Genomic DNA, 17,321 nt, shown 5'->3' on the forward strand with positions numbered 1-17,321 from the left:
CCCTTCATGCTGGCAGCACGGCGTGACTATGGTCACGATCCTCCACAACAAAGACAAGCTCGAGAACGTGAAACCCGCCGAGGGCGTCAGCACCAGCACGCTTGCAGCGAATCGGTCGTCCAGGATCAACGAGACGGCGGAAATTCGGCTTGTGTGGGTGAATGGGAAGCAGTTGCGGGATGAAAAAGTTTCTGGAGAGATGCTCCGTACGAAAGCCCGACAACTTCATCGGAATCTGAGTGGAATTCGGCTCGGAAGCTCCCTCAGTCTTTGGGCATTGCGAGGATAGATTAACAGCTGCGGCTGACTCAACTGGCTGTGGGAAAGCACTGGCAGCGTAGTCGGTCCTTGGTCACAAATTTATGGAGAATAGGGCTTATTCGAATGTGAGCCCCCTTTGGTGTATCATTCGGAGACTGTGGGGATTGACGAGCAGGAGAAAGTTGACAAAAGAAGACTCAAAGCTCTGTTGAAACCGAGTAAGGAGAGAGAGGTCTCCAGAGGAACCTTCGAAAGCGGGTATGCGAGATCTTCGCTCCGAGCGTGAATTCTTCCATCGAATGGGTCGACAGGGCGGTGTCTCTCACTTGAAACGGCAAGATCTCGTGAGTGGAGAACACGACTCCATCACCATAAAGTTCCCAACGTCGAACAGAACCCCGATAATCCTACCGATGGACCAACAGGCTATCTCTGACTTCAAACAATATTTCACCGAAGCCTCGCTCGAAAAGTTGTCCGAAGTGACGTTGGACACGAGTTCCCGTTAGACTGATCGTGTGAGCCTGATCTGATGTAAGCGTCCAGACACTGACTGTCTCCTCGAAGCCCTTGTTGCCCGAGCGCAACTCAAGCACTATCGAAGATGTGGATCAGCTGACTTCGTTGAAGGTAGAAATTTTGGCTCTTGGACAAGCCATGGGTAGGGATGTAAATTTTTCGCGGACCGCGATTTTCCGCGATTTCTCGCGAAAATTTCCGTCTACTCCCCATAGAGTTTCAATGAAGGCCGCGAATTTGGCGAAAAATTTACATCCCCAGCCATGGGCCCAGAGTTTGGTCCGCAATCCTCGGGTTGGAGTCTTGTGAGGCTCTGTGGATAGAACTCTGATAATTTTCGGGTTTGTCATACCGATGATTCTTCGAGTTTCGAAAGCCGCGCAGCTGGCTGTCAGCGCCCTCTACCAATATGGCCGCCCCTCAGAGTGGGAGAGCCGGGGGGCAGGTTGGAGCAAACAGCTGACTGAGTCTCTATTTTGTTTTCAAAAATCATATGGTCGTCGAGAACGCGGTGTTTTGGAGGAAGTTTCTTATAAATTGAGTTCCACTGCTCAGATAGGGGTGAAGTCTCGAAATGAGAATTCCAGCATGACAAGACTCTCTCGGGTGAGTTTTTCGAATGACGTGCGCCGTTGATTCCAGAGAGGAGAGCTAAATTGAGTCACATGATTTTCGGGATTAAGCAGAGAATTATTTTTGGGGGATCGGCTCATGCTTCCTATTCGGAATCCCTCATGAGCTCGACCAAGCTCAGTCGTGGCGGAAATTTTGGCAGTCCCAAAGAGACTCGGTGCCTCAGTCCGCGAGTGATGTCTTCCTCACTCTGATGATCCGGGAAGTTCTCTACACCGATGAACATGGAGAGAACCATTTCTTTCGTTCCGCAGGGCGCCATGAATAGGCGGTACGCCGCGGACAGTGATCTCCTGTCCGAATTCAAGACTCATTTGGCTCTCGGTCAATGGGAGGTTGTCGAAGCATTCGTGACGTTTCAACTCGACAGGGATGTCATCAACGATCTCCTGAGAGGTGTCGCTCTCCAACCGCATCTGAACAGGTATCTGTGTCCCTTCTCCATGGTCCCTATAAATGGTAATTGGCGAGGGGATGATGTCTGGTGCGATCCCTACTGTGGAACATTGGTTTCAGCTACTGTCTCCAGCAGAACGTCCGGAGTCCAGAGCATTTGTCTTTTCTCGCGGCTCGTTGCATTGGAGATGATGAATTATCCAAAGACGCGGCCTTCCGAAGCACGCTCAGGGGTGTCACGCAACTAGGCGAAGACATCAAGTTTGTAGGTTCATAAGAAAAAATCAAAATACTCTATACACGTTATCATGCATATTCTGGCTCCTGGAACTCGAATCGTCCTCCCGCACGAAACTCTCATCGGTGGATCGCTTTTCCCTGCTCCGATTGAGAATGTTTTCCTTCACAGCACTTGCTGGACAGTTTCACGCATGGGATCCAGCCCGAGCAACGCGTTTTGAACGCCTTGCGACAATGTTGTCTTCTACCTCAAGTCCCGATCAGTCTTTTCGTAATCCTCGACTTGTTACGTCTGCCTCAAGTACCTCTAGAGTGCATTCTCCAGATCTGTGTTCAATTACAACAAGCTTCATCAGGTACACTCAAGTTCTAAGCTCAGGATAAGGCGTCGCAATCCCCAATCATTATATCAGATGCTCTCCGTCGTCGCTGAAGAGGCCCTCTTTGTTTCATCTTTCACAGCATGGAGCGTCGATCAACTGATAGAAAAACTGCAGGAGCTTGTAGCGTTCACTCCTCCGCACGAAACAGTACCTGCTGGAATCCTCCGAGACATCGCGAACAGTATGGTGGAGCATGTATTGCCGAGAAGACCGGATAAGCTCCTGTCGATGGCAATTGGTTGCCAACATAAGTCCTTCCAGAAAGAACTCCTCGGAGCAATCAGCGAGAAGGAATGTATCCTGAGTCGAGCCAGAGCTCTCGGGAAACATTTCCTCGAATTGCATCTGGTGAGGATACTCGGGCCAGACTTCAAGAGCAGAGATGCGAAGGGATTTTTATGAACAGTAGTCTCCTACCGAGTTTCGTCAGTGAGAGGTTTCGGAATTTCAGGACGAGACTATCGCTGCCCTCAAGAGGAATGAGAAATTGCCAGAAAACCTTCCTGGACTGAATCTGCGGCCGCTAGCGTTGCAGTTCGCCTGGAATCAGCTTCCGCCCGAAGCCGTTTTCAATCGACTCGATGAGCTCGAGAGACTTTATGCGGACGATGAGATGATATCGAGGTAAAGTCTCCCGAGTTGCCCTCCCGAAATTGGGAATCTAGCATGAGAAGGAGCTGGTCAGGGGGAACCCAATGAGATCCATGGATCACGGACATTGCCATTCGTCTTCCAGGCTCGCCGAGATCGTGAGAGAATGCCGACTCATATCATCGGTGACGAAAAATTCCTTGCTGGATCTAGTCGCTCAGCGCCAAACCCAAAGTCTGCTCCGAGTTGTTCACTCAACGGGAGCTTTGAAAGGCATGAAGGATGCGCAAGTTCTGCACATCGTTAAAGATGGTGAGCGTCAACATCCGATTTTCCTTGGCACCGCTTTCTCCCGCGATTTCATCACTCCTCCGTAACGATCGCCGTCAATTCGACATTCAGAGTATCAGTCGCACATGTTGAGGGGATACCTCATTCTGAAGCATGCGTGTAGTGCTCTGTTCCACGCCGCCCTCATCGCGGAGCGGAGAGTCGATCGCAATGCCGTTTTCCGACCGCGTACCCAAGAGGACTTGATTTTCGAATCCACCAAAGACATCGTCGAGTACATCGATTTACACGGTGAGGAGCGACGGTGCATATTCCCTTAAAGAGAGAATCTTCCCTCTTAGAGAAAATCCCGGTTCCGGTTCTCTAACGGAGTCTGATCCACACCGACTTCAGGTCCCGACGTTTCCTTCGATACACTGGTGACGCAAGAGCTCGCGGCCATGAGCAGCATCCTCGGCGAAGTACCGAGCAATGCACTGAAAGTCGAAGTTCTCGAAAATCTCTTCTCTCTTCTCTTCGTTACCCATCGGGACTTACAGCAGAACGGAGAGAGCTCAGACGAGGAGAACGACGCCGTCAGTTCGACACGCTTCGAAACCTCTGAAGAGCCGAATAGTTTCCTTAAGTCGAGCGGATTCCTGGCCTCGAAGGAGTTCATTTCAGCCCTTTTAATTCACCTGGATAAGCACATCAGGTCTACGAAATTGAAATTCAGCGACGAAAGAGCTCTCCAGAGCCGACTCGAGGAATTGTTGAAGCACGTCGTCGACGCGAGATGGAGATTGGAGATCGTTGAAGAAAAATTACTGCTCAGCATAAAATGCGTCCAGAACATCGAGGCTGAAGGTGGGGCGAAGGGAGTCTCTCAAACGATTCTATGCGGGGAATTTCCCGAACTTCATGCGTGATCTTAGGTACTATTGATTCACCCTCGATATCCCCCACAGATGCTTCGAGCTCAAGCTCCAGCTCTCTGTCAACTCCTCCTCGGACTCGACGGAGGAGTGCTCGGCAAAGAACCAAATCCCACACTGCTCATTTGGAGCCTCGCGCGCCGCAGGCGACAGTCATCGAGCTCATGCTCTCGACAATGGACGCTCTGATGAGACACTGTTTGTGGAAAAGCAGCTACGAACGAGCCAAAGAAGTAAGAGCGGGTCTGCTCCCTTTGGAAACCTTTCCTTCAAAGTAAACTCGTATCTTCGAAAACTCATCCGATATTCAGAACTGAGCTCCAAACGATATCGGAGTGCCTTTTTCCTCTCGCCGCAGGCTGTTGTCCTGAAAAACTCAGAGATGGCGGATAGTGCCGAGCTCGACTTCTGCCTCTCGATAAGCTCCATAGAAGAAGAAGTATTAAGCCTCCAGACCGATCCGGAGAACATAAGCGCAATATTCGTTGCCATTGAATCGTTCCTGCAAGCCCGACCCCTTACAGCGAACTCGAGTAATTTGGTGAGTGATGGCTCGCTTCCATCCGCAATCGATTGAACGCGATGACGAGTGATTCGGCCGAAAATCTAAGCTCACTGTCTTCGCAGAGTCGCTTTTACTTGAATCTCGCTTTCATCTCCGGGCTCCGTCCCTTTGTCGCTTACAAACTGCTCGCGCATTCAACCGGAATCTCACGGGAAGCATCGTCAGCCGCGTATCCGGATCTCCAAGCCATCCATAGATCCGGCTCGAGTCTCTACCGAATTTGCGAGAAACTAGCTGATACGGTTGGTTTCGCAACATCGTGTGACGCGACCCTATCCTTTGCCGACTCCTCATATGACGAATTCCGCAGAGCGACCCCTGAGTCTATAAGGGATTTTGTTTCATGCGTGGGATTTTTCAATGTTCCATTTGAAATTCTCAGGAGATCCCTCTCGAAGAGACTCTGCAATTATCGACGAGTCATCTCGACGGAGAAACGCTCAGAGAGGAGTTACTCTTCTGGTCATCTTTGGAAAAGACCATAGAAGTCGTCGGGAATTTGTTGAATATGGCCCATGGGAGCGCGAATACTGAAGTTCACCAAGAGTTCTTTCGTTTGGCGAAAATGACTGGGACTGGAATCCGGAAGTTTCATCGACGCTTACCGTCATGTACGTGATATATGTGTCGGGCTCATACAGAACGATAATTTTCCAAGAGGTGTTTCCCCTCGCTCGATTCGAATGGAGACTCGCGCTTCCAGACAACTTTGACTTCCTCCGTGCCCTCTACGCACACGCTCGTCAAGTGTATAAAGCTCTCGAGGAGAAACAACACACGCTCCGCGCACACGTCGGGCCACAACACAGGACGTATTTCAGCGTTCTAGAGGAGTGCTCTCCCTCGATGACGCTGTTGAAACTCATTCTGCACGATCACGTGCCGCCAAACAAATTAGAGGAGTTCGCTGTGAAGATGAAGCTCAACATAACTCAATGCGTCTCGAAAGAGGTGAGCGGTGATGTCAGTCGAGCGGGTGCTTGCTCCTCCAGAATGAACCCCAGAATTCCATCGTTCTCGGCGATATCATTGTTATCGATAGCGATTTTCCAGATTTTACCGAACATATACATGAGACCCATGAGCCTCCACGATTTCCCCTACCTCCGTGTCCTAAATTGTGATATGAAAGTGACCAATTCCACGCACAAACCATCGCAAACGCAAATTTCGCGCAACGCCGCTTTCGTGGCGAAAAAGCTGCTGTCCCAGATCATCGACATTCTCGGCGAGAAAACCGCTGGGAAATTACTCATTGAGAAGTGAGTTGTGTAACCTTCCTCCTCGGTTTCGCTTAATTTGACAACGGACAACTCACTCACCAATTGACCGGTTCAACTCTGTCCCCAGGTACGATGGTCTCCGGGAGATCGCGTTCTCAGCTCAGTATGATCGATGGCGGGAGTCGACCCGAGAACTCATCAACATCGATCCGACCAAGCTCAAGACTGAAGAGCGGATACCGTTTTTTCTCAATGTTATCCATTGTTTGACGTTGGATCGATTACTGTTCAAATGCAAAAGGGGACAGCCCTTCGTTACGAATGTACTCGAGAGTCAAATCGACGACAGCCTATACGCGTATGAAATCGGTCACATGGGAACCGTCTCACTGCTGGGGGTAAGATCTTAGCGAGGGTTGTTTTTAGCGGGTATTTGTTGCCCGGATAAGATCTGCCTGAAGAACCATCCACCTGTTGTGATGAATTCCGAACGAACGTCCCCGTTTACGTTGCAGCTGAAGTACTCGATCCTCTTCCGCGGGCACTCCTTGCCAGAGCTGAAGCCTCCCTTGTTGTCGCTGGCGAAGGTTCCTGACTACGGATTCCTGCCTCCCGCGAATATGTTGACCATTTTTTCACTGGTTCAAGGTTTTCAAGATGACCCACCGTTACGTGTCTTGGAAACTGAAACCCAACTGCAGGAGGGTTTCTCCAGAGCTGTTCTGAAGATCAACGTCGATGTAGAGAACAAGAAGGTTGGTAATTTATATATTCTCGACGTACCACATGATGTATGTCATCGATCGAGGCAAGTGCTTCGATAAGAAGTTCTCCCTCTCTGATCACAGATGTATGTACCGTGGCAAACCAAAGAGATCATGAAGGGCAAGTTCTTCAGGAGTAACGAGAAACAGGTTCTTCAGCTGACTATCCTCAAGAGTGAGTTCTGGGAAGCTCTACTTATTTTCAATTCCAAGTTTTCTCTACGGGGAGCGAAATTTGACAGGTCCCTTCTTTCACAGTGGGTGGCTCTGGTTTCTCGATCGAGTTCGTAAAACCCCAAAAGTTTCGTCTGAATTTGAACCCTTTTGGTCAATGTTCGGATCTATGCGAACGTCAGCGGAGCACCAAACTTGACGTCCCGCCAAGTGTTCTGCGTTACATGGAACAGCATTGTTCTCCGATCGGAGCGATGCTAAACCCCGCTGTGGAGACCGCATCCTCGGCGTTGGACCGAATACTCGAAATGCTTCCCGAAGCCAAGAAAACGGCTTTATCTGGAACCGTTGCCGAAGATATTTGGGATGTGAGTAGGAGCGCTTATCGGTAGCGGAAAGCAGACAGCCGAAGTTTCCCACCGTCGCGGTATCGCTCTCTTTGTCTCGTTCGACGGATCGATGACTGCGTCCGGGGCTTCCGTTCGAGGAATAAACATCCGTGTCTTTTTTCCAGCTCCTCGAAGCCTCCACGGGCTGGAGCGACCCGCTATCCAGAATGTTGCAGTGTATCGATCTCTGTGAGGCGATCTCTGGGGGTGAGGTCTCCAACCGCAAACTATCTTATTTGAAACATTTGATCATCGGAGAGCTCGCCAAAACATCCTACCGTTACGTGCTGAGAATCGAGGCCGATTCTGTGAAGGTAGATGCCTTCCTCGCGAACTACATGGATTGGAATGACAAAGACATCGAAGTGAGCTCGAAGGCGCTGAAAAGTCTCGTAGCGAAGACTGAGCCCCGATACAAGGAGCTCACGACCGAGATCGAGCGAATATACCTCTACCAGTCGATCGGACGGCTTCTCAATGTCGAGTGGAGGACGATCCCCAGAGACATACCTCAAGTGATCGAGAAGCTCAGATCGACTAACCGCTTCGACTTCGTTCACAAAATCTCGATGCTGTCGCTCGTCGACGAGCGCAACGAGTTGCTCCAGCAAGTCGTCACCGAGCTGAACGCTTGCTACTACTTCTCCCAAACCCACGAGGAGGACTATGTCTCCGGCCTCCGGATCGTAGACCAGATATCCGACTCTGACGTGAGGCTCAACTTCTGCCAGCGGCTCTTGGGCGAGCTGTCTCCGAGTAGAGGCAAACTTTATCTTTTGCGATACATGATCTACAAATATTCGGAGGAACCTTCGCTCGTGTCCCGCTTAGAGACGCGAGCGCTGGGTCTCGAGGCCCTCCTCGTCATCCCCACTGTCCAACGATGGGAGTACAATCATCTGGAAGGTTATCCGGAGATAATCGTCGAACTTCTCTTGATGAACGGCCACCTGGACCTCCTGGGGAAAATCCTAGATACCTCCGAGTTCGCCTCTCAAGAATTCTTCGCGACGGTCGATGCCCTGTGTGAGGTTTTCGCCAAGAGAGCCCTAGAGCTCAACAATATGACCGCTAGTGCTAATCGGAGACAATCTATGGCGCCCCTTTCTGCTGTGAGTTTGTAACATAGTAGATACGATCGAATCGTGAAATACTCGAGCGGGGGAAGCGATTGGAGCTAGAAGAGGGCTCACCGTCGTGTCTTGATATTCGCAGCGCTCGCAATCGTCCAGCAGCTTCGTGATGCCCCTCAAAATACCATCGGCGAAGGAATGGGTCCGAGACGACGAGATTTCGAAGTGCATGATCTGCCAGACAAAGTTCTCCCTCCTCGTTCGCAAACACCACTGTCGGAGATGCGGGCGGATCGTTTGTAAAGAATGCTCATCCCGAGGTAAATTATTTATCCCTGTCTCCCCTATGATTCCCTCCGGTGCCACTTTTTCCATCCGCTGAAAAGAGGGAAAATTGTGTACCGAGTACTATCGAGAGGAGCTCTCCCGAAAACCCGTTCCTCTCGTTTCCAGGCCGACTTCCGCTCGAAGGCTATGGGAAAGTTCCTGTTCGAGTCTGTGATGACTGTTTCGTACAGACGACCGAGCCAGAAATCAGTGAAGCTACGGAAGCCGTTGAAAACTTCACTCCGAACACCCTGTCGAAGAAAGTTTCTCCTGTGAAGGTCGAGACTACTTGGCGTTTGAAAGCTCCGACGAACGCCGAGAATCGCGAATTCAACGAGAACACCAGACGAGTGTTCTGGTACGAGAGAGCTCCAAGCGTCAGTTTGTGTTTGTCGATTTTAGACCGTCACTCGAACGGAGAAAAAGCGGCCGAATTCATCCTGTCGCTTTGCGATCGTTTGGTTGCGCTTCTCGTTTTCCCCTCGGAGATCGACTACGGTCTTGTGATCGCGATGCTGCAAACGCTGCTCATGAAAGCGAGAATCAACCTCCTCCAACAGAACAAACAAAACTCCCTGGAATGGTGCGACTCGTACTTGCAGACGCTCGACCTCCTAAAGCTTCTAGTCAAGGATAACTGTCAGGACCTGATCCCGAAGTGAGTTTTCTGGCAAAAAATTGTGAATTCCTTGAGATTTGAATCATGTCGATCAAGATCAAAATAGAAATTATCCATCTCCGCTTATTTCAGAGAATTACTAACTCAGAAGAACTCTGAATCGAACGATTGGATGAATGTCCATCGAAAGCTTCGGGATCGTTTGGTAGAAGCAGAGCGATTCCAGTTGGCAGTGGAAATATCTTCCAAGTGTAATCTGGAGAAGAACGTCGTTCTCGCAGCATGGGGTCTATCTCTACTGAAGGTGGGTTCTTATCGAAACCGACCTGCGCGAAAGATTCCTTCGTGTCTCATTCTCACCCGAACCGCCTTCTCGTCGTCTTGCAGGCAGGGGACTGGGCGGCAGCGAGGGAAAAATTGGTCTACTGTTTGAAGAAGCCCCAAGATTTGAATAATTCCAAATCAGAGAGTCCCCTACTCAAAGATATCCTCAGCATTCTCCAAAACGCGACCTACGTCGGAATCACCAAAGCTGCCGCAGTTTTCTGCGCTCTCGCCAACCTCAAAAACATAAAAGAAAGTACGCAATCGCTTTCGACCGCTCTCACTTCTCCGATCGTTCGTTCGTGCATGCATTCGGCGGCGCAAACGATCCGCATTCTCAAAGCCAGTCTTCTTTCTCCGCAGAGGGAGCTCAGTATCTCGTTGCGGAGAGCGTGGATCTTGAGGTCACAGTCCAGTCAGAATGTTGGTTTTATCTTGAGAACTTCGCCTCGCACTCGTCAATCGTCGGATACTTCATTCGCAGAGAACAATTCGACAGAGCTCTCGCCTATTGCTTGGACCGGAGGTTCGCTATCCGTCGGCAGCGAAAAGAGGGGCCGAGGGGCTCGATTCCGGAACGGCTTTTTCACTGAATATGACGGCACGCCCAGCTTGACTTGTCGGCCTTTTCAGATGTGATAATGACGTTTTCATCGAACAAGTTCTCATGCCGAGCCTCCGGTCAGGTCGCTTCGAAACATTGTTGGACGCAATCAAGATGAACCACAACTACTTAACGACCTTCAGCACCTATCTACTATCATCTTGTAGATATCTGGATAAGAATAATTTCACGAATACTTTGTTCAGGTGGGTGCAGGAAGTCTCGCTTCAAGTCTCGCACCCGCCCCCCCTCCTTCCACGTACTTCTGGCCGGACGTTCGACAGATGAGCTGCGATACTTTCGATGGCGTGCGCGAACTGAGATGCCTCGAATTTCAGGATTCAAATTTTCATGGAGGATTGGGTCCGTGCCGCGATGACTTCAATCAATTTCTTCGAAAGGGAAATCGTTTCTCTCTCGGCTCGCGAGATTGTGACCGAGAAGCTCAGCCGTTTGACAGAAGCAAAGAAACATTTGGAAAAGTTTCTCTCTCTGAGTATTTCGGGTAACACCGCGAAATCGGTCCGCTTGGCGATGCCAATCAAAGAGATCAACCGGTGAGCACAATAAACCGACGACGTTTCGCGGGGGGAGATTGAGCCATGGCGTGGGAACCTGGTCCCTCTGATGTCGTGCCGCTCCAGATAATGATTATCTTCGATTTTTCTTCCGAAGGCACTTGAGCACGGTCGCACTCCAGATCGATGTGGTCAAGTTCCTCGCCCGCAGAGAAGAAGCCCAGGATGGCTGCTTGATTTATCTGGACAGCGACGAGAAACTGTTGCCGACGCTCTTTTCAAGGAAAGCCAACGAGAAGCACGATCTGGCCGCTATGGTGGGTCGGATGACATCGGAGCCTGTCTCTCGTAGTTCTCTTCGAAGTATAGAGTCTGAACAGATCTCTCCTCATTCATTCCTCTAGTCTGACTTGAAACCTTACAGATACTCCTGAATGGCGCTAATGTCGAGGAAGGATTCGGACTCTGTCTCCGAGTAGTCCAAGAATGTCAGCTCGAAGGAATGGAGGTTCTGGGCAAGGTCGTTGCCTACTATTCCAGGGAAGGTCGAGATGTGAACATGGAAGAAATTCAGCGTTTGGCATCCTGCGTCGAGCAATCAGGGTGCGTTCATGCTTCGGGGCTCTGCTCGCTCCCCGCGAATTCGCAAGCCAGGCTGGATCTGAGCTGTATCGAGAAACTCTGACTGCCGGAGGCTATGAAAATTGAAGGAATGAGCCCAAGTTCTTTTCCCAAATAGGTACAATAGCAACCGGTACGATATGGACAAGGTTATCATTTCGGTGATCAGCAATTTGGCGGAGAAAGAATCACAGGATCCCGATAAGCTGAACGGCGCAATCGACTCCATTCTCAAGCTTGTGAAGGACGACATGAATAAGGTACTTCGGAGCCTAACCCGTGATCGGCAACGAATTGAAATGGCGAAGCCACGGGGTAACCAGCGGCGCCGTTTTTTCTACACCTTGCAGATCATTGCGTACACCGAGTCAGGTCGTCTGAGATCTGCCTACATGCTGGCGGTTCGTTTTGGTGAAGTCGAAGCAGTGAGGAAAATTCGAGAACAAGCAACGAAATTGCATCAACCGAGCGTGTACAAGATGTGCGATAAATGGCTGCAGGGCAAAATCAATCCGTAGATCATCGACATGTCGAGCTCGATGATGTCCGAATCAGGAGTCGATTCCCTCCTGAATTCCTTCACTTCTAGTCCTTTGATTGGAGAGAGCCCTATTTTCTATTATTTACAGACGATCAAGTCGAAATGCTAATTGTGATAAACAGATTTATATTCGCCACGATGCAGGCGGCTTTTATAGTGGAGAATGTTTCTTCCCTTCCTTGTACTTAATTGCTGATCAGATCGCGCATGCTTATCTTGACGATATCTCCGAATATGCCGAGCAGCGGCACGGCAATGGAGGGAGGAGGGTGGGGGGGGGAGGATTAGAAGCAACCATGATTGGAATGAACATAGATTGGAAAATGGTGAATTTATTCCGCCGAATATCAACGGCGCCAACAAAGAAAAATGTCATTCCCTGTGCTTCGATTTCTTCATCCTATTTTTCATACCCGGCGCGTTCTCGGCATCTCGGTCATCGTCATCGGCACGTTTTTTCTTTTTCGAATCTTTGCGCTTGTCGTCAAGTTCTCTCATCTCCTGTCTGGCGAACCTCTGGGCCTCTTGAACCCGTTCTTCGAGAACGAGAACTTCACGCTCAAGAACGTCGTATTTCGGTAGTTGTTTCCCGATCAGATGCTCGATACGTTGGTAGAGCTCAACGTCATACTGACTCACGAAAGTCACTGCTTTACCGGATCTTCCGGCTCTGGCTGTTCGCCCAACTCGATGAATGTAATCCTTTGAATGGGTCGGGATATCGTAGTTGATGACGACGTCAACGTGGGGAATATCGAGACCTCGCGCTGCGACGTCCGTGGCTAGGAGAATATTTCTAGCCTGGGCCTTGAATTTCTGCAGAGCGCCCAGACGTTTCGCCTGAGACATCTGTCCGTGCAGGGGTATGGCAGTGAAACCGAGATTTCTGAGCATGAGCGCTAGCTTCTGAGTTCCGTTACAGGTCGCGCAGAAAACGATGAAACTCTGCCCAGCCAAATCCTGCAGTAGGTGCACGAGGTGGACCTCCTTGTATTTCGCCGGAATGAAAAGATAATACTGTTGAAGCTTGTCGACGGTTTGATATTTCGTGCTCACTTCGACTCGGACGGGATCGGTGAGGGAAGCCCGTTGTAGTTTTGCAACTTTTTTCGTCATCGTTGCTGAATATAAATAAGTCCGGCGATTCTCTCGTGGAATGACTTTAAGGATCTTGTCGACCTCTTCTTCGAAGTCCATGTTGAGGATTCGGTCGGCCTCGTCCATGACGAGATATCTCAAATTTTTCAGAGTGAAACCCTTCGTGTTCTCTAGATGATCAATGAGTCGGCCGGGTGTTGCTGTAAGACAGGAAGGGGGCTTGATTCATCCTTAGCACTTGCGATATTCGTTCCAGAGGACAAGCGTGGGGAAGTCCGATAGAAATCTCTCTAGGCGTACCGATTACGACGTGAGGCTTTTTGGCGAGCATCATCGCTTGAGTCATCATATCGATTCCGCCGACGATCACAGCTGTAAAGAGACCATCCCGATTTGTAGTTCAGCAGCAGAATACAATCCTCCCGGATACGCAGATTAGTCTTGCACCAATTCCCTAGGCTCTTCCTCCCCGCCCTGAGCCGTAGACTCACCGCTTTTGATGCCGATCGTTGAACCTAAAGCTTCGAACTGTTCAGAGATCTGGAAAGCTAACTCTCTCGTCGGGGTCAGAATCAATGCGAAAAGTCGAGCGGGGTTCTCCAGGAGCGCTTGTAGGATCGGCAACGCGAAGGCCGCCGTTTTCCCAGATCCTGTCTCGGCGAGACCGATGATATCCCGACCCTGGAGAGCCACGGGTATCGCTTCCTTCTGTATCTTCGAAGGTGTTCTCCATTTCAGCGCTTCGCAAGCCTCGCATAGAACGTCGACAACTCCCTGAAGCGAATGATAGAGATGACTAGATTCAGATGCCTACAATCTCACCAAGAGCGTTAAGCGAAGGAAGTCGTCTCGTAGCTGGCGGCTTTCTCCACTGGGAGGAAGAATGAAAAATGACTCGACTCGGCTTTCGTGAATCCCTTATCGCACAGAGCGCTCATCTTATAAACTAAAACGGTCTCCCTAGTGTGCGTCACGGTTGTCAATACCTCCGACGGATGGATCAGGTGTTTCGGCAGGGGCATGGTGAGACTCACCACCATGCTATCTCCTCGGGAGGAGTTGTAATGAGGTCAAGTGGTCGCGATTCCTGCCCCAGGGGGTCAGGGGCCGTCCCCTCCTCCATCTGGAGTTATCTATCGGTGGAGCCCGTGGAGAAGCACGTGCGTTTGTTATGGTGGCGAGAAGCGCGCGCTTAGATCGACTTCCACAGCGAGACATTGTGCAGAATGGATTATTCTGTTCACTCACCAATTCTTTGAAAGTCGTCTTGTCTTCACCGTCATCAGGGTCATTCCCCTGTGTGGTTTTGGGCTCATTTTCGAGACGATCTTCATCTTCACTAGAAGTCGCCATGTTGATGGACCATTCTATTTGCCTCTGGCTACTGGCGGCGGCCACACCAGCGGGACACTCTTAGTAAACAGAGCCTTCATGTTTACACTGATGGATGCATTCTTCTTCGTCAGAGATGAGCGGGCGGTTGGAGAGGCGACGAAGTCTGCACAATCTAACCGCTAATTCCACTTCGCAGGTTCCACCGTTCATCACACCGTTCATCTGAGCCAAGTCGTAGGAATCATCCGTGCTAGTCGGTGGCAGCTAGCAGACGGACATCGGAGAGAGTGTCTGTATGAGCCTCCGCCGTTTCAGCGGGCGGGAGAAGCGCGAAATACCTTGTGCTGGAGCTGGTGAGCTTCGCTAGAGCTAGTGAAACTGATCATGGATCGATGATTTTCGAAGAAGGCATCCGAAGATGGATCGCTCCTAGCTTCCTCAGAATGAAAAAGATATACCTCTGGGTCGGTAGAGTTCCTTCATTCGAGATACAACAGGCAAACTCGACATACGAGGCCGCAAATGATAAAATGATTGACATGATTCGATATCAATAGGGATATTCCTAGATCAAATAAGAGGCTGGTTTTCACCCGACATTCCGATTATATCATTCATCAATAACAGTTCCCTCGAAATCTTCGGAGGCATCGTTCCCCCTAGCTGGACACCTCTAACTGACGGGATCCTAGATCTAAGGCTTGCGGAGCAGCTAATGCTGTGCAGACGTTGGAGGGACACTGTAGCTATGGTCGCCGTCGGCTGACATCGCGCTATAAAAGTGATCAAAGAGGAGAGCCTGGTTTTAGGTCTCAGTCGGACTCAACACCCTTTCTTCATCTTCTATAGCCTCGAGTGCAGGTGAACTGCCGGGAGCAGCGCCTGGAAGATTACAGTGAAGCGTACTATTTTCGTTCAGAATGATATTAGTGCAGGCGGGATAAGGCGGCGAAAGTCTCACCACGTCTCGGCCTGAACTTGATTTGCTCGATAAGTTCGATCGGCGAAATCCTCCCCGCATCAAGCTCAGCTCAGAACAGACGAAGCTTCTGCGCGTGGACTCGGGTAGGGCGATTCGGCGCTGATCGAATATTTTGGATGCCCCGCTCGCTAATGCTTTTAGATCGATCGGCACATCTTGAGCCATTCCGTACAAAACCTCTGGAAATGTGAGCTAATGTCTTACCTTCATCTCAGCCCGATAAGAAGAGTTCCTCAGAAGAAGAGGGGCATGGGGGGGAGGGGGTAGAATCCAGTTTCGCCTATGGAGACGGGGCCAACAGATGACGCGCCTCCCTCTGTCCTGTTCTTTAAGATAAGGACGGGAGGCTATCTAGGGGGCCATGGTCCACCTACCCCTCCCCCCAGAGCACGCCTGTGAGTGAGAGAAACTGCCAAGTGAAGGATACGCACGCATCGGATCCCATACTCGAGGGTCGGCGCCCGGTTCCCTCTTAAGAAAAGCGTTATCACTTTCTACCGCATTGTTTGTGTTCACAGGAGCTCTATAAAGCGAGAGGCGAGCCGCCCGTCCGATCAACTTCGAGTCCTGAAGTCCCAGGCGGTATTCTTTCTTGTTGCGGACGAGCGTTAAGCACATTCTTCGGAGTTCGGAGTGAGGCAACTCAGTCGGCGCGATTCGGTCTTCGGTTGCTTCTGGCGGCTCTCCCGAGTGTGGTCAAGGCCATGTAGCCCTCGTAGTCGAACCAGGATTTAGAGCGCCGTCTGAGTGCCGCCGTCATACTGTGGGTCAAGACGCCAACAATCCTCTTGATCACGTCCTCGATAGCTGTTTCCAGGCTCGAAGGTGTGGGCTGCATTGCTCTCGCTGGAGCGAGCAACAAAGTCAAGCATTGTCCTTGGAAGCCCCATCCTCAGTCTGGACTCGGACATACGGATCTATTAATTGAACGTCTCAAGCCATTAGAAAGCCTCCGGAGTCGAAATTGGCCGATCAACGCCGCAATGTAAGGGCGTCTGGAGACTCCCGTGGGGAGGTCTTGGCGCGAGAGAATCGACTCAAGGAATCTCTCAGATTGTTCAAGATTCCGATGAGCACCTGATTCGAGCCACGCATTCAACCCAAAGTCTAATTTATTGATGGGGGAGAGCCTGCACCGCGGCGGGTATACTCGAACCTCGTTCTGGTGCAGCGCCCTCGATCAGGCGAACATTCCAGCGTACTTGCCCCTGATACTCATTTAGAATCAGGGGGTTCGTTGAGAAGGGGTCGAGGGGAGAGAGCTTCTCGCACCTCTCCTTCAGTATAAAAATCGTCCGTCAAGCTCATGAGCTATCATTTTCGGTGTCAGCAGCCAACAACACGATATATCCCTCGTCCGACACCAACCCGACCGCATTTCGGTTGTTTGTTTGGAAGCGAACGAAGTGCAGCTCGGTGCGGTATGGCGCTCAGTATTCCTAAAAACAACGTGCATTTGTGCAAGATTCAGGCTGTGACAGAATTCACCAAAACAGAATTATCAATTTCGTTCTGTGAATCCGATGGAGGTCACTATCTGAACCACTTTCCCACCTATAACTTCGGCGATGGAACTCAGTTGTTCTCTTCGAACTCCATATGCCGATATATTTGGCGTCAAGCGGGAAAGCAAGTGACCGAAGAGGATGATAAGTGGTTGACGTACGAAAGTGGCGTAGTGAGACCGTTCGTTGCCGGGATCCTTCTCGGGAAGAACGTCGAGTTTCGACCGAAGTTCGAGCCAGCTCCACCGACGAACTCGTTGGGACACCTTGTGATTTGCTCCACCTTGAGTTATCTCAAAACGAAGAAAGACTTCAGCTGTGATTTCTTCCCTCCGAATTTCGCGGATTTCGAACGGAACTTCAAGCACATTCTCCCTCAGGCTTGTGTTGCTGAGTGCTTGGCCGGTATGTACATAGACGACAAGTCCCTC

At 50.5% G+C, this 17,321-nt stretch overlaps 2 protein-coding genes across 2 annotated transcripts; one reads left to right on the plus strand and one right to left on the minus strand.

Annotated features, from left to right (window-relative positions):
* Positions 1-1,673: 1,673 nt before the first annotated feature.
* On the plus strand, positions 1,674-11,947 carry Sptz (zinc finger FYVE-type containing 26 spastizin). Its single transcript, XM_029112333.1, has 30 exons — positions 1,674-1,837; positions 1,930-2,074; positions 2,219-2,405; positions 2,512-2,780; positions 2,884-3,056; positions 3,169-3,335; positions 3,426-3,605; positions 3,708-4,160; positions 4,262-4,466; positions 4,583-4,769; positions 4,856-5,035; positions 5,176-5,404; positions 5,497-5,744; positions 5,847-6,055; positions 6,144-6,414; positions 6,532-6,771; positions 6,865-6,955; positions 7,039-7,322; positions 7,469-8,455; positions 8,559-8,736; positions 8,870-9,401; positions 9,495-9,666; positions 9,750-9,942; positions 10,050-10,212; positions 10,320-10,496; positions 10,629-10,847; positions 10,966-11,125; positions 11,233-11,411; positions 11,548-11,689; positions 11,780-11,947. The coding sequence occupies exons 1-30, from the start codon at positions 1,674-1,676 to the stop codon at positions 11,945-11,947; spliced, it is 7,152 nt and encodes a 2,383-aa protein (XP_028968166.1).
* A 395-nt stretch (positions 11,948-12,342) lies between these two features.
* LOC100901414 (probable ATP-dependent RNA helicase DDX47) lies at positions 12,343-14,451 on the minus strand. Its single transcript, XM_003746312.3, has 4 exons — positions 14,317-14,451; positions 13,560-13,842; positions 13,369-13,440; positions 12,343-13,268 (listed from the first exon to the last, which is right to left on the minus strand). Exons 1-4 carry the CDS (start codon positions 14,419-14,421, stop codon positions 12,343-12,345), a joined length of 1,386 nt encoding a protein of 461 aa, XP_003746360.1. The 5' UTR covers positions 14,422-14,451.
* Positions 14,452-17,321: the final 2,870 nt, after the last annotated feature.

Source organism: Galendromus occidentalis, unplaced genomic scaffold (assembly GCF_000255335.2).
Source record: "Galendromus occidentalis unplaced genomic scaffold, Mocc_1.1 scf7180000077495, whole genome shotgun sequence".
Classification (NCBI taxonomy): Eukaryota; Metazoa; Arthropoda; class Arachnida; order Mesostigmata; family Phytoseiidae; genus Galendromus; species Galendromus occidentalis.

Coding starts and splice junctions, on each gene's coding strand:
- LOC100901414 (XM_003746312.3), bottom strand. CDS start 14,421: ATGGCGACTTCTAGTGAAGATGAAGATCGTCTCGAAAATGAGCCCAAA. Junction 13,843..14,316: donor AGACGACTTTCAAAGAATTG/GTGAGTGAACAG, acceptor CATTCGCTTCAG/GGAGTTGTCGACGTTCTATG. Junction 13,269..13,368: donor AAAGCCTCACGTCGTAATCG/GTACGCCTAGAG, acceptor CCTGTCTTACAG/CAACACCCGGCCGACTCATT.
- Sptz (XM_029112333.1), top strand. CDS start 1,674: ATGAATAGGCGGTACGCCGCGGACAGTGATCTCCTGTCCGAATTCAAG. Junction 3,336..3,425: donor TCTGCACATCGTTAAAGATG/GTGAGCGTCAAC, acceptor TTCGACATTCAG/AGTATCAGTCGCACATGTTG. Junction 9,402..9,494: donor TGTCAGGACCTGATCCCGAA/GTGAGTTTTCTG, acceptor CGCTTATTTCAG/AGAATTACTAACTCAGAAGA.